Consider the following 16,337-nt stretch of genomic DNA (forward strand, 5'->3'; position numbering starts at 1 on the left):
AGACTAACCTAAAGTAGTAGCAGGTCCCAACGGACTGCCTGCAGGGCCAAAAGCAGGAAGAAACGATGGCCAGCCTCGTCATCTTCGAAGCGGAGGAAAGAGAGCAAAGTAATCGCTGCAAGACGCCGGGCACGCGCTCGGAGCCTCTCCTCACGGAGAGGAGAGGAGGACGGGAAAAGAGCGGGCCGACGGCGAGCCTCGCCGAGCGCGCGTGCGCAGCCGCCCCTTCCCGCCACCCGCTACACGCGGCCCCGCCCCCACGCCGCAGGCCTGCGCGAGCTTCGGCGAGTGCGCGCGCGTGGCAGCCTGGTCTCCCCGCCCCTCACGTGGCCCCTCCCTCCTGCCCTGGGCCGGCGCGAGCCTCCCAGGCGGTACACGTGCGCGCCTCCCAGCCGGCCCTGCTAGTCACGTGACGCCCCCCTCCGCGTTTTCTCCACTACAGCCTTCCTAGCTCGCACTGCCAGAATCCGGCGTTATGGCTGCCGGCGTGCCCCGCGCCGCTTCTCTGTCCCCACTGTTTCCCCTTCTCCTGTTCCTCCTGCTCCTCTCCGCTCCGCATGGCGGCAGCGGCCTGCACACCAAGGGCGCCCTGCCCCTGGACACAGTCACTTTCTACAAGGTAACGGGGGTGGGGGAGTCGCGCGCAGGTGCACCTGAGCGCCCAGGGGAGCGCACACCCGTGGGGAAGGAGACAGGGCTGGCGGAAGGTGGTCTGTAGTGACGAGCCCAGGACTTCTCACCATCCTAAAGGGGGGTGGGCTCTGGACCGGGGCCATACCGCGACCATGGGGCACACGGGAGCCAGGGTCCCCGCGCACCCTTGCCCTTGCAGTATTTGTACTCCCCTCTTTTCCAGGAGAGCCGTAGACTTGCAGTCTACGGAACCCGCCGCCCCTTCCCCTCACCTAAGGGGAGAGGGCGGTGCCGGGCGAGATCCAATCCTCGAATCCCAAGTGGGAGGCCTGGAGGGCGGTGCGAAGCGGTCGCCGCCGAGCTCCGGCTGTGGTGGGGCGAGGGAAGTGGGGGAGGAGGTGGTTGGAAACCCGGCTCGTTAACTGGCATTGCTGCGCCCCTCCTCCTGCGGGGTAGAGCGCAGCCGGCTTTGCAGTACGCAAACAATGCTCAGCTATCCTGTGTCTTCCCGAGAAGTGCAAGCGTTAAGAATAAGGGAACTCTAGGGAATATTTTGGGCCTGGGAACAAAATGAAGTAAAATTGGGTCAAGACGTGGAAGGATTCGCCTGGGTAAATGGATGTTGGAAATGTTGAAGGCTGAACGCAGCCCCAGCTCCCTCCTCTTGCACCTGTCTTCACCCACTGGTAGCTTTCAACTTAGCCTGCGAGATGGGGAAACTAAGCATTGAGAGAGAAGCCATTCGTTTTATTTTCTTAATTTGTACCCATTGCTGGGAAGTGAAACAAGAAAGTGGAGTTCTAAATCTGTCTCAAGCGATTGAACTTTTTATTCTCAAAAGGGTTCATTGTCCTGGATTTGGCACCTGTGGCTTACATATTTAAAAGTGTAGGTATGGCTGGATGGTTGTCAGGCACACCCCACAGCACCCTGTACTTTTGGGGTCTTCATTGGGACAGTTACACCCTACTCCCCAAAAGCGGGAATGGGATAATATCACAGATCAAGTGTGACTTAAAAGGAAATTTTGCACCGTAAAGTCAGTAGTATTTCCTAATCAGTTGGTGTCTGTCTGTTTTTATTGCTACCACCCTGGTCATGGCTTTCATTACAGTATTCTTGCAGGTCTCACTGCTTAGCCTTTCCTCTTCTAATCATTCTCCTTTCTGTTCCCTCTGCTCCAGCCGTACATGCCTTCTGTCCGTTGAATATTTCTAGCTCATTACTGACCTAGACCCTTTGCACTGACAGTTCCTACTGACTAGAACATTCTTTGCTCAATCTTTGAAAGGCTGATTGCTTCTCATCATTCAGCCTTAGGTTAAATATTACCTTCTCTGAGACCTTCCTTGACTTCCTCTCCCCTCTGTCAAAAGAGCCAGTCACATGAGTTGGATTTCTCTGTGGAGGACTCATCACTGATTTTATCCCCTTATATATTTTATTTTATTTTTTTTAAAGATTTATTTATTTATTTATTCATGATAGACATAGAGAGAGAGAGGGAGAAAGAGAGAGAGAGAGAGAGAAAGGAGGGAGAAGCAGGCTCCATGCACTGGGAGCCCGACGTGGGACTCGATCCCAGGACTCCAGGATCGCGCCCTGGGCCAAAGGCAGGCTCTAAACCGCAGAACCACCCCAGGGATCCCCTCCTTGTCTATTTTATTATCTCCCACGCTAGAATATGAAGAACTGCCTTGTCTATTTGTTCACTGATCATCTGCACAACCTAGCAGGTTACCTGTCACATAAAAGATACTTAATAATAATTTGTTGAATGAATGAACAGATGTGTTGAATGAATGAACAGATGTGTTCTCCCTTTCTAGATCTTTCTTCCATCACCACTGTATAGAAGGGGAGCTTCCTGGTAATATGTATGTCCAGGGGCCTTGTTCTGTGTTTTGTCTCTTTGCAATTTCCAATACCTTTTTTTGTTTTGTTTTGTTTTGTTTCTTGCCCTTGACCATCACTAGAAATAAGAGATCCTGCCTGCTTTTTTTTTATTTTTATTTTTTATTGCTTAGAACAGTGCCTGGCATGTGATAGGCCCTCAGTACCTGTTTATTCAATGAATGAATGAATGATAAATTAATCTGCATCTTGAAGAAGCAAGTTGCCTAAATATAGGGTATGGTGGAGTTGATTCCTTGAGGATGAAGAAAGGACAGATTTCTAAAGCAATTAAGAGGTACAAACTGATTAATAAAAAGGAAAAAGTTCACTGTGCAAATGTGTGCCATTCAAAACCATTCTGCCAATGGCTTAAAATGGCAAAATAAAAGATGGAGGCCTCTCAATTCTGTTTCAGTATTAGACCACTGTATAATTATTCATTATTCCATAATACAAATGTAGGCCCTTTGAAGGTAGGGATCCTGTGGTGTTCTTTTAGAATATTCCCCCCAGACACATGTAGCCTCTGCTACCATAGCCTACCCTACTTGTGTTCATCTATCAAATATTTTCACAGCATCTGCCACATGCCAGACACTCTTGGGAAATAGAGATAAAGCAGAAAACAAGTCTGACGAGGTCCTTGTAAATGTATATTCTAGTGAAGAGGACAGACAACAAACACAGATAAGAATTTTAAAGAGTGATTAATGCTGTGAAGAAAGCAGAGCAGAGTAACGTGATAGAGGAGGGTAAAAATGAAGCAGTGCTAGGATTTTGAGTGGAGTCCTCTCCATTGGGCGGGACATTTAAACTGAGCTTTGAATGATATACATCTTGGAAGTAGTTGGGGAAAGTGTATTCCAGCCAGTAAAGTCAGCAAATGAAAACGCCCTAAGTGGGAATGAGCTTGTTGTGTTGAACTGAAATAAGGCCATTTAGGCTAGAGGGATGTGATCTAATTTATATTTTTAAGTTTTACCTGCGGGGGTGCCTGCGTGGCTCAGTCAGGTGAGCACCTGACTTTGGCTCAGGTCATGATCCCAGGGTCCTGGGATAGAGGCCCAAGTGAAGCTCCCTGCTTCACTCTCTCCCTCTGCCACTCCCCCTGCTTATGGCTACTCTCTCAAATAATAAAATCTTTAAAACAACAAAAACAAAAGTCTTACCTGCTTTTAGGCTCCCAGAGCTCAGATTTTGGAAGTCAGTGATCACTTAAAAGATTATCTGTTCTGGTAGCTTCTCCTTTCCTATGTCAAATATTTTTTTAAAAGCTAAAATCAAATGGACTTCAACACACAATGAGGAACAGAGTAACAAAAACTGAAATGATGTCAGCTTCACTTAATTATGACAGTGATTGCTTATGATGAAAAATTGGCCAGAAGTGGCCAATTGATCACTTTCATTAGAAAAACAAAAAGTTGTAGGAGGAGGAGAGAACAGTTAGAATAAACCTGTGCATTGAGAGAAACTATCAAAAGAAAGATCTTGGGGATTCCTCTAAAACTTAAACATGGAATTACTATATCAGGGACACCTGGATGGCTCAGTGGTTTGGTGCCTGCCTTCGACCCAGGGTGTGATCCTGGAGTCCCGGGATCGAGTCCCTCATGGGGCACCCTGCATGGAGCCTGCTTCTTCCTCTACCTATGTCTCTGCCTCTCTCTCTCTCTCTCTCTGTGTGTGTGTCTCTCATGAATAAATAAATACAATCTTTAAAAAAAAGGAAATTATATCATCAAGCATTTCCACTCCCAGGTATATACCCAAAAGAAATGGAAACAGGCTTTTAAACAAACATTTGTCCACAATGTTTATAACAGCACTATTCACAAATAGTCCAAGAGGTGGGAACAGCCCAAATGTCCATCACCTGATGAATAGATAAATAAAATGTGTCATATTCATACAATGGAATGTTATTAGCCCACAAAAAGGAATTAAATACTGAGACATGCTAAAACATCAGTGAACCTTGAAAACGTGATAGTGAAAGAAGCCAGGTACCAAAGGCTGCATATTGTAGGATTCCATCAGAGCAGACATCATAGAGACAAAAAGTAGATAGTTGGTTGCCTGGGGATGGGAGGGAAGAGGAATGGGAAGTGATTGCTTAAAATGTGTATAGGTATGTGATTCCTTTTCAGGTGATGAAAATGTTCTGGAATAGACACTAGTGATGGTGCCACTCTGTTGTTAGTGGAATAAATTTTACTGTTTTGTACACTTTAAAATGGCTGATATGGTGAATGTCATATGTTCAGAATTTTACCACAAATAAAATAAAGGTCTTGACCCTGACAGTTTAGGACCTGGAGATCTAGCCAAGGGGAACTGTGGTCTAGGGAGTGGACATTGTCATAAGCCTGCCTCTCAGCAACTTCCTATGAGCCCTGAAACTACAGAGTTGATTGAGCTTCTGAGCTCCTTAGCCAAAGCACCTCCATGGGTGCCAGTCCCTTTATAGATGTTTGGTTGGTTGACTTTTGTCAGATTTTTGGTTCATTGTTTACTAAGAAAGGCCCTCTAGGATGATGGATATGCCAAGGGCAAATGTAGTATTTTCAAAGGGTTCCTTTAATCTTACCAAGAAGGCCTTAATACATCTAAGCTTTGTTTATTTTAAGCAGTGTTGTATATGTCTTTGATTACTATGAATCTAATGGGGTGCCCATCACCAATAAATTGTTACATGAATTGAGGGATGGATGGATGGATGAACATTAGTGTGTGAGCACTTGTCTCCCCTGCAGGCTTGGTTTGCACTCTTTCTTAAACAGGAGTCCTTTGAGAAAGGGAATTAGCCCCAAAAGTCTCTGGAATCCTGGACTTGCTCAGCTCTCTGTACCCTCAGGTCATTCCCAAAAGCAAGTTCGTCTTGGTGAAGTTCGACACCCAGTACCCCTACGGTGAGAAACAGGATGAGTTCAAGCGACTGGCTGAAAACTCGGCCTCCAGCGATGATCTCTTGGTGGCAGAGGTGGGGATCTCAGGTATGGACAAATGCATCTTGACTGTGGAGGGCAGAAGGGGAGGAAGCTAGAGATTATTTCCCTCCCTGTAGGTGGAATACCCAACACTTCTGTCTGAGCCACACACCAGTGTAAGTGGGGTCAGGACCTCAAAAATCTGGCACCCATGGTAGGCTTATCTTGAGCAGATTCTGATACCACAGACTTGATCCCAAGTTCATCCTTGCAGATGCCTGAGGGAAGGGAATCCCCCATCCTTCACCCTCTACCCCACACTGACATTAAACTTACTCTAAGAATCTGGGGCTCTCCTTGCAGGGGACTGTGGTCAGAGGAGGTATCAAGCTTCCTAGGGTCTCCATAGTCACTTCTTCCATCTTTTCAGCTGTTTTTTACCAAAACTATTAGGTTTTGGCTTTAACTCAAATCCATCAGAGCTATCACTAAATCAAAGTGAAGCTCTCAACCACAGTGACCACTCTAATAATAATAGTTGCCAAAACGTAGTGGTTTACAGTCTGTAAAGGTATGCACAATCCATGCATTTTGAATCTTCACTTGAACCCTGCCTGAAAAGTGAGGCACATTTTCTTCATTTTTACACTTAAGGAAAACTGAAGCTCAAAGAATTAAATGACTTGTTTGAGGCCATGAAGTAGTAGGAAGTAGCTCATACAGAATTCCACCTAAGTATTTATTTCAAAGTGCCATGAGTTCTTCCCTCTCACAGCTTCCCTCCAGCTGGGATGCTTCAGTTCCCTAGCTAGCTAGAGAGTCTGGTCCTGGGTAGAGATAATAACCACACTTTTCCTGGGTAGTCAATCCTGACTCAGCTGCAGATCCACTCCCTCGGGGCTTAAAAGAAGAATAGCAGGTGACATTTATCAAACATTTATTTAGTGCCAGGGCACTGTGCTAAAGTGTTTTGCATGTATCTTATCCTTGTGACAACTTTATGAAGAAAGTACTATGACCCCAATACTTCATGCTTGGAGTACCTTGCTCAGGATTGTACAGTTTGAAGTGGCAGAAGGAGGACTGGAACCCCACGCTTCCCTATACTACTGCCCAGTAATATAGGTGGCCTTGGCTGTTTCCTTTTGCCAAGGTATAAGAAACCAGTTGTCACAAAATCAGCCCTTGGAACTGCTACTACCTGTTCTGAAGAACATAGCAAATACCACATATTGCACTGACCTCTGTCAGGTTAGGTGCACATATCTCCTCATTGGGTCCTGCCAACACCTCTGCCTGCTACCTACCACATGTTCCCCTTGCCCACTAAGCTCCAGCCAGAATGGCCCTTGAAATCCTTCAAGCCACCCAGCTTATTCCTGCCTCAGAGCTTTGGCATTTTCACACCTTCCTACCTGAGACACTCTTCCCAGATTATCATGTGTCTCCCTCCTTGAAACATGGGTCTTTCAGCTCCTATCCTCTCCACAGAAAGGCCTTCCATGACTACCCAAGTAGGCCTTACCTACTGTCACATCGCGCCATGTTAGTTTTATCTTTTTGGCACTAATCGTGTATGTTTGTTTATCTTCTCTCTTCTTACCTTTAAAAGAACATAAGCTCCTTGATCAGAGAACTTATTACTCTTAATCATAACTAGATCCATAGCACTTAGAACCTGGCACATAGTGGGCATAGAATAAATATTCAGAAGAATTCCCATTTTTCAGATGAGGAATGCAAAGTTGAGAGGTTAAATAAGGGACGCCTGGGTGGCTCAGTGGTTGAGCACCTGCCTTTGGCTCAGGGCGTGATCCCGGAGTCCCAGGATCGAGTCCCGCATTGGGCTCTCTGCATGGAGTCTGCTTCTCCCTCTTCATAGTCTCTGCCCCTCTCTCTCTGTGTCTCTCATGAATAAATAAATTCTTTTAAAAAAAAAAAAAGAGCGAGAGAGAGGTTAAATAAGTTGATTAATGCCCTGTGGCTAAGAAGTCAGGAGACACAACCAGGATCCTTCTTGCTATCAGCTCAGATAGGCTTCATAGCAGTGTCCTTCCCCGCATTCCTTATGATCTTGCTCCTTATACTTGCTTTCTGTTTACAGATTATGGTGATAAGCTGAATATGGAGCTGAGTGACAAATACAAGCTGGACAAAGAGAACTACCCAGTCTTCTACCTCTTTCGGGATGGGGACTTTGAGAACCCAGTTCTGTATAGTGGGGTGGTTAAGGTTGGAGCCATCCAGCGCTGGCTAAAGGGGCAAGGAGTCTACCTGGGTATGCCTGGTTGCCTGCCTGCATATGATGCCCTTGCTGGGGAGTTCATCAGGGCCTCAGGTGTGGAGGCCCGCCAGGCGCTCTTGAAGCAGGGGCAGGACAACCTCGCCAGTGTGAAGGACACTGAGAAGAAGTGGGCTGAGCAATATCTAAAGATCATGGGAAAGGTCTTAGACCAAGGGGAGGACTTCCCAGTGTCAGAAATGACCCGGATCACCAAGCTGATTGAGAAGAACAAGATGAGTGATGGGAAGAAGGAAGAGCTCCAGAAGAGCTTAAACATCTTGACTGCTTTCCAGAAGAAGGGGGTCGAGAAGGAGGAGCTGTAAAAAGGCACTCCAGGTTTTCCAGGGTTTGGGGGTGGGGAGAGGGGAGAGTTAATCTGTTGGCTGTGAGAGACCCTCCTGGGATATGAGAGAGTGGTGGTTAAAGGGGTACTAAGCTGGAAATCTGAGCATACCTGGACATTGACGCTGATGTGACCATGCTTAGGACATTACTAGCGCCAGTCTGGTGTATAACCAGAGCACTTACCAGATGGCTTGTGAAATCCCCCCTCAGAAGGAATTGGTGCTATAAAAAAGAGTGTACTGCCCAGGTCCTTGACAGGTGTTATTATGACCCAATTAAAGTTTCTGTGTTTTGGTTAAAAGGACCTGAAGCCATTCAGTTTTCTTTCACAAATTATACTTTGGCCTGTGATATGCTTTCTCCTTTGAATTTATTTTTTAATCTAAGCTGGTATGGACTCCACTCTACCAGGATAAGTGACTATCCCTGTAACACTGTAGAAACTGGTCCCAGCTCAAGGACTGCCTTTATTACCTTCCACTGGCGTTCAAACTCCAGTGGACTGACTGTGGGTGGCAAAATGCATCATCCTCTTTCTGGTCCTTGAAGTGGAATAACAACATTAAGGAAGCTCAGTGTAATAATTTTCCACATTCCATGAAAAAGAGCAAATTCTTAGTTTTACTGATAAAATCAGATTTTTAAGAGTTGGATTTAGATAGCTAAATGATACCATTCAGTCTAATTGTAAGTTTTTTTAAAAAAAGAGCTTGTTTTCCATCTAAGTTACTTTGTCACTGTCAGTTACTGAGTAAGTACCAACATTAAAAAAGCAGAGTGGGAGACCCATTGTACGGACTCCAGTCTGTTTTTAGGAGTGATGAGCTTCATGTAATGATAAGCTTCATGATAACATCTCCACTTTCATATTTAACTATTTGGAAATACCAAAGTGCAAGTCCTAAAATATTCTTACAGCCACACAAATAAATTTGACTTGAAGGGAGTTAGCAAATAAAACCTTGTTCGTGTTCGTCCATTTCAGCCAGATTGGTATTTAAAGTCACTAGAGGGGGATCCCTGGGTGGCTCAGCGGTTTGGCGCCTGCCTTTGGTCCAGGCGCGATCCTGGAGTCCCGGGATCGAGTCCCGTGTGGGGCTCCCGGCATGGAGCCTGCTTCTCCCTCTTCCTGTGTCTCGGCCTCTCTCTTTCTCTCTGTGTCTATCATAAATAAAAATAAATCTTTAAAAAAATAATAAAGTCACTAGAGGGCAGCCTGGGTGGCTCAGCGGCTTAGCGCTGCCTTCAGCCCAGGGTGTGATCTTGGAGTCCCGGGATCGAGTCCCATGTCGGGCTCCCTGCATGGAGCCTGCTTCTCCCTCTGCCTGTGTCTCTGCCTCTCTCTCTCTCTCTGTGCTTCTCATTAATAAATAAATAAAATCTTAAAAAAAAAAGTAAAGTCACTAGAAACAAAAACATGCAGGAAAATCCATGTGTTGAGTTGGATGGAACAAAAAAACATTGTGGTAGCTTAGGCTCAGAATTTAAACCAAGCAAAAGATATTCAGGGGCAGCCTGGGTGGCTTAGTCAGTTGAACATCTGACTCTGGATTTTGGCTCAGGTCATGATCTCATGGTCCTGGGATGGAGCCCTGTGGTGGGCTTCTTACTCAGCGCAGAGTTGCTTGAGATTCTCTCTCCCTCTCCTGCCCCTCCTCCTTCTTTATCTCTCTCAAATGAATAAATAAAATCTTAAAAACATGGGCAGCCCTGGTGGCTCAACAGTTTAGTGCTGCCTGCAGCCCAGGGCATGATCCTGGAGACTCGGGATCAAATCCCACATCGGGCTCTCTGCATGGTGCCTGCTTCTCCCTCTGCCTGTGTCTCTGCCTCTCTCTCTCTCAGAAATAAATAAATAAATAAATAAATAAATAAATAAATAAATAAATAAATAAAATAAAAATAAATAAAAATAAAATCTTAAAATAAATAAAAATAAATGAAATCTTAAAATCTGAACAAGTGTTCAGACCTCAACACTTGCCAGTAGCCCGTGTAGATATTCAACATTTGAGAAAAGGATGTAACTGTATATAGATTTCAATATTTCACCTACTCTTTCATTCTAATTGAAAATTTGGGGAGATCTTTCTGGATGTTTCTCAGTGATAAACTTGATTTAGCTGTTCTAAATTTTTTTCTCATTTGTCTAAAACAGGTTCACTTCCAAGTATCTAAGCATTCACTGTCTTAATGGGAAATAAAGAAGCCAAATGACAGATAGGGAAAGAACTTTAAACGCATCCACAGTCCCTGAATGCAGTCCTACCAGTTAAAGGAAAGGTGGCAGCACATCAAGGGGTACTTCATTGGATGAATCCAGACTGAGTATTTATAAGCCTAGGGTCTTGACTTGAAGAGCCATTGGGCAGGGCTAGATTATCCTATCAAAGGCTCTTTATATCAGATATTTCTCATTAAAGATGAGCCCTCAAAACTCTATAGAGTTTTTAAGTGATTTGCATATGCCACATAAAATTAAATCTTCCCTGACACTTAGAGCAAATGGATTCCTTCCCTCTTCCTCTAATTAAATATCATGGCTCAAATGTTGCTAATCAGATCATAATGAGGCTATGGACTGGCTTCCCAAAATCAAACAAATATAGACAATTTCTGGGGAATTTACAGATAACCTGAAGCAAATGAGACCTTGGATCCAACACGAAGAACCTCATTCTGAGGAACTTGTAAGTTATCTCAAATAATCCTTGGCATTTGGTGTCACCAAAAAAGTTGGCATCAGAATTGCAGCTGGAAAAATTGTTCAATAAAGCACCAAGACAGAATCTGGCAATTTGAATGTAGCCATCAAAACTACCAAGAATGTGAGATAGTGGGTTAGGGGTGGTCGAGATTTCAGCTTGCTTCATCAATACTTAAGAGTTTGAATCTTCCCTAACCCTTACCTCACTATGTAGTATTAGGTAGTAGCCTTGCCTGCAATAACTTTTCTCCTATGTGAAATAGCACATTGTCAGGGACCCATTTTTACTGGGATATATGGAAGCAGGAAGTTGCAAAGAAAGCTGTGCTTTGACAGCACAAATTGCTGTAGGTACCCCACAAATAATTTTTATAAGCATTTGGCTCCTGGTTGCTTACATTCCACTTGTTACTATGAAATACACGTCTGCATCAAGGTAGTGACGGCATCTAAAAATGGAAGAAAAAGTATAAACCTGAGCCCACCTTTTGGGGAAGGTTAAAAATGGCAGTGAGGGGGCACACCTGAATGGTGCAGCTGGTTGAGCTGTGGACTCGGATTTCAGCACAGGTTGTAATATCAAGGTCGTAGGACTGAGCCTCACATCTGGGCTCCACACTCAGCAGGGAGTCAGCTTGGGAGTCTCTCCCTCTCTCTGCTCTGAGTATGTGCCGGTGCTCAAAAAAAAAAAAAAAAAAAAAAAAAAGTGGTGAAGTATACCCAAGTACCCCACCTTTTGTAAAAATGACAGAGAATATTGGGATGGAGTAGCAGGCAAAAATTTTAAGACTTTCCTCAGGGCCCAGACAAGGGCATTTAATAGATCAGGACAGATAGGAAACAATATTTCAGGACAGAAAGCTCCTCTTTCCACTGTACTGTCAGTGAGTCAACTTTTGATCTTAGCCTGTGGGCCCTAAGTACTCTTGAATAAACCATGTCATCAGCCTGCCTGAAATCTTCTAGTAACTTCCCAGTAAATTTAGAGATCTCATTCCTTTCCCTAACTACGAAGTAGCCATTGTCATTGCTCTGACAAACCCCCAGCCTTACCCCCCATCATCCTTCCCCCTTTCCACTTCAAGCCCAGCTGCTTGAGCCCTTTGTCAATCATTTGGAACAAGCTCAGTAGTTCCTGCCTTGGGGCCTATGCACAGGGGTTCCTTTCTCCGTTGCTGACTTTCCATCAGTCAGGTCAGATGGCACTATTCGTGGGACCTGGTTATCAGCATCCTGACTTACCTCCAGGACTTTATAAATAAACTAGGTTTATTTTTCTCAACTCCTACCCCACCTGGGCCACCACCTAGGATGTGTGTTCTCATTTACCATTTGTATCAGCAGAGCCTAAAGTGGAATTCGGCATGTGATAGAGAAGTGTCCAATACATAGATATTGAAATTCATGAATGCTGGCATGTGGGGTACTACTTTTAAATGAAAAGACTAGTGGCCTTGAAATAAAAGTTTTAAATTCACAAATACTACAATTTTGCCAAGGTATGTAACAGTACAAAATTGAGATGAATTACATTATCTAAAACGTTGTGGCTTCTAGGAATCCAAACAGAAATGACCCAGGCAGAAATGCCAACTTAAAATGGAAGTATTTATATAAATTAATCCCATCCAGTTTAATTGGATATGTATGCCTCACTTAGTTCTGAAGGGAAAACATACTTCCCATATTAATAAATGACCTTAAATGAGTAGGAAGAGTTTCAATAACAAGGCCATAGATACATTGAAACCCCTTTTTATATTAAAAGTTTAAATGAAAGACAAATCCAGGTTGAACATAGTGATTGCAAAATATAATGCAATTTTGAACAATTAAAATTATGAAAATATACAAAATTGATGGGCAACACAGCTAGGCATTTGTACATTTTCCATTATGTGAAGAACACTAAAAATTTCTCTATGCTTTATCCACATCAGATAAATGATTTAAACCAAATGTTTGCTTTGGAGAGTCTTAACTTAGGATCTCAGTAGTATAAAAAGCAGTAATTTTTCAGTCTGTAAACAGTAGTCGTGTTTTTTCTTTCCTTTTTTTTTTTTTAAATATCAATTTACCACACAAAAACAAACACAACAAAAAAACCCACACAAACCAAAAACAGCAGCAGCAGCAGCAACAGGTTATTTGGGAATTCTCTTCAAATACCAATGACATACAATTGCTGGAGGGTGCTTTTTAATCCCGTAAGAATATATATATATATATATGTGTGTGTGTGTGTGTGTGTGTATGAATATATATATATTTAAACTGTACACAATTTATAGTGCATAACAGTTTCCAAAAGAACAGATCAATAAAAGATATTCGCCATTTCTGCATAATTTCATTTTTACATTATTCCAAAATGTAAGCGGTTGGATCTAATTGAAATGCTACATTTAGTAGGAAAGTCAGCAAATAACAAAGGAAGCATAACCTCGACGTAACATTATTTGTCACTAACACCAGTAGAGGTCCCGGGTGCCCCTAGGCAAAAGACTAGTTAGGTAGACCACTGGAGTCAAGCACTGTCCCTGAGGACCAAAGCCAGCTCACTGAGCACACATATGCTAGATTGACCATGGTCAGTTGAAGACTTGTTTCATAGAGCATTTCTATTTCTATGTACAGTATTTCTGGATATTCAAAGAAACATCATTTCAAGAACATATGCCATACACACATACCCCCACTCTCATACACACACCAAGTCCCATCTAAATAGGCAATAGTTTTACGAAATTATGATATGTTGTCATTAAATTAAATTTGGAATCAATTAGAGTTTTTAATTCATCTTGTTCAAGGCAGTTCTTTTTGAGATGGGGTATGATGGCTGTGGATACCAACTTACGTCAAAAAATAACTTCTTGAAATTACTTGATGGACTAGGATTTCCAGTCTTATTTTGAACAGATAATGTAATTTCCTTAAAAATTTCCTTGGAAGTTTAAACAGTTATTAATCACTCTATCAAATTGTGAATCTAAGAAAGTCACGATGAGGGAACAAAATGCAGTTATTTTGCATACAGAGATTTTCCAAGCTCTCTTTTGTTTTGCTTTTTAAAAGAAAAAAGTATCACATTTTCACTGGAGAAGTGAGTAGGAAAGGACCTGTAAGGTCTTTCAAGACCAATCAACCCGATGTCTGAATTTCCTTATCAAACTCATGTCTTTGTTCTTAAAGAATTACTAACTTTAATGGTATTTGAGTAACAAAGACCAAAAATAGAAGCACAGATTCAAATGCAAAAAGTTATCAAAGCAATTGTATAAACTGTATAGCATTTTCAAGAGCAATGTTTATGTTTTCTGTCAGACCAACCTCTGAAGCTACAGTCTTGGGGAGCTACAGGTACAATGTAGGAACAATGTAAACACCATCCTGGTGTAATTCTCAAGTTTGAAGAAAGTAGACAATGTCAAACCCAATGGATAACATTTCTTTTGCCAGCCTAAAACTTAAAACCTAGGTTAAGTCCATAATATACATTCCTTCCTTCCTCCCCAAACCACCCCCCCCCAATTAAAAAACACTAAAGTATTACATCTTTATTTTCAAGCATATATATATATATATATATATACACACACACATATATATGCCTGAAAAATATATATGTAAAAGCATATATATATATATATATATATATCTCACAAAACCAATGACATTGGTATTAGATTTGCCTGCATAAATTATGTACACCTCTCTTCTTTAAAACAGTGATTCCCATCTTTCCCAAAGATGGATGAAAGACAGCAAGCTAGTCCTCAGCAGGCTCGTAAGTGGTCTGCACTGCTTCCCCCTCCATATGCCTGTAAGTTAACATAAGCCTATCTGTGATTTAACTCACAGGAGCTAGGATGGGGATTTCTTGGCTACAGAGCCTGTGGTCATCTCAGTGGCGCTCTTCAGTGACAGGTGCTTATTTATGCCAAATTTCATCTGAGGCCCTTTGGGAACCTGATTTGGGTTCTGTGGGAGCCAAGCAGCTGAGGAAGCCTCAAAACTAAACTAATGTGGAAAAAGGGCCTGCTGCTAGTCATGGTCCCCCTATACTTCTGCTTTCTGCTTCCTAAGGCTCAAGGACCAGACCAAACACCTACTGCAATAATGGTAGGGCCATTCAGCTGCTCTGAGGTCAATGCTTTATGCTTAATTTCTATTGCTGCTTTTATAGGACCCCCCTACCCACCAGATGTTTCTGGTGATGGGAGGAAAGAAGAAAAGTGGGGTTCTCTTGTGGCTGCCATATGCATATGAACATGTATAAAAAGTGGTCAAACCCAGATGAGGGTCCTGCTTCTGGTTTATATACAATAATTTAATCAATTGTATACATTTAATACCTAAAAAATTAATTCACAATCAAAGTCCTTCATGCATTTTATGAGGAAGTTCTGGATTAAAATGATGGTCAACCAGATGTAGCTTCTGCCTGGGAAGATGATGTAATTTTCTGCCATAAAGTCATCAGTGCCTGTGATTCAGACTTCCTTAAATTTTTAGTTTCTTTGTGGTCTCCAGTCTTTTTTTCAGCAGCTCTCCAATTTCCAGAAGTGAGTGTAGATAACTGCTCTGCACCTTCCCTTGCACAGTCTTTGAAAATTTTCTCTCTTCCTACAAAGGAGACAATAATTAGTGGTCTTGCTCTGAAAGCACTCCCCTAGATTATAGTTCTTCTTGTGGAAGTTAAAACTACAATTATCCTTTTTTTTTTTAATAAAAGATTTTATTTATTTATTCATGAGAGACACAGAGAGATGCAGAGACGTAGGCAGAGGGAGAAACAGGCTCCCTGCTTTAGCATCATTATTCTTTTAAGTCTTTAATCAGTATTGTTTTAAGTTACACAAAATCAAAAAACTGGTATTTCTGATTAACTTTTATCCAGAAAAAAAAGGTAGAAAATGATTACTAAGTAGTTTGGATATAAAATCACTATTTTGTTAGCTGTACAAAATGGAAAAATTAATATTTCTCATTATTTCATCAGAAAACAAAAGTAGAAATTTATTATTAATTTGAACATTATCACAGACACATATAAAGGCATCACATTTACCTTTGCCAACTTTTCTAGTTATAATATTGATAGGTCTCCTTCTATATTGACAAAGTCCATGGGTTCCAGAGAATAAAGAGCTAAAAAAAGAATAAAGCTTTCCTAGACCTACTCAAATATGTGCTACACACTTGAATTGTGGTAGAGACTACAAAAAACAAAAGGATGGAATGTTCAAACAGAGAAAGGAGGTTGGTTGAGAACTGGCTAAGGTTACATGAAGTTGGTACTGCAAAGCCCTGAAGAAACCAGATAAACACACCTTGAGACCTAAACAACCTTGGAAATACACATGTGCATAAGACGAGAAGGCATGTAAAATACATTTCATTCCGTCCTGTAGTAAATGTATATAAACAACCTAAAAAGTCCAATGGCTATGATGCATTCATATTTTGAATACCATACAGTTGTTTAAAAGAACAAGACTGGCATATATGTGCTAGCCTAAACAAATCTCTTGAATAT

The 16,337-nt window shown here is 42.3% G+C and overlaps 3 protein-coding genes across 9 annotated transcripts in view; 1 reads left to right on the forward strand and 2 right to left on the reverse strand.

Moving 5' to 3' along the window:
• Positions 1–918, reverse strand: part of TMEM116 (transmembrane protein 116) — a 145,626-nt gene extending 144,708 nt beyond the window's left edge. For 2 of the 7 annotated variants that reach the window (XM_077875688.1, XM_077875685.1), the window contains exon 1: positions 9–225. The gene's annotated coding sequence lies outside the window, so the exon portion shown is untranslated. Of the gene's footprint in view, positions 1–8; positions 228–818 lie in introns of those variants that run through there. The other 5 variants (XM_077875694.1, XM_077875693.1, XM_077875692.1 and 2 more) reach the window with 5 other exon arrangements.
• Positions 342–8,392, forward strand: ERP29 (endoplasmic reticulum protein 29). The gene is made up of 3 exons (XM_077875695.1): positions 342–619; positions 5,387–5,525; positions 7,564–8,392. Exons 1-3 carry the CDS (start codon positions 476–478, stop codon positions 8,064–8,066), a joined length of 786 nt encoding a protein of 261 aa, XP_077731821.1. The 5' UTR covers positions 342–475; the 3' UTR covers positions 8,067–8,392.
• A 4,142-nt stretch (positions 8,393–12,534) lies between these two features.
• NAA25 (N-alpha-acetyltransferase 25, NatB auxiliary subunit) overlaps positions 12,535–16,337 on the reverse strand; it is a 78,345-nt gene continuing 74,542 nt past the window's right edge. Inside the window, exon 24 of the mRNA XM_077875676.1 lies at positions 12,535–15,424. Coding sequence (XP_077731802.1) covers positions 15,302–15,424 — 123 coding nt within the window. The 3' untranslated portion in view covers positions 12,535–15,301. The remainder of the gene's footprint in view (positions 15,425–16,337) is intronic.

Source organism: Canis aureus, chromosome 27 (assembly GCF_053574225.1).
Source record: "Canis aureus isolate CA01 chromosome 27, VMU_Caureus_v.1.0, whole genome shotgun sequence".
NCBI lineage: Eukaryota > Metazoa > Chordata > Mammalia > Carnivora > Canidae > Canis > Canis aureus.

Coding starts and splice junctions, on each gene's coding strand:
- ERP29 (XM_077875695.1), top strand. CDS start 476: ATGGCTGCCGGCGTGCCCCGCGCCGCTTCTCTGTCCCCACTGTTTCCC. Junction 620..5,386: donor ACACAGTCACTTTCTACAAG/GTAACGGGGGTG, acceptor CTGTACCCTCAG/GTCATTCCCAAAAGCAAGTT. Junction 5,526..7,563: donor GGCAGAGGTGGGGATCTCAG/GTATGGACAAAT, acceptor TTCTGTTTACAG/ATTATGGTGATAAGCTGAAT.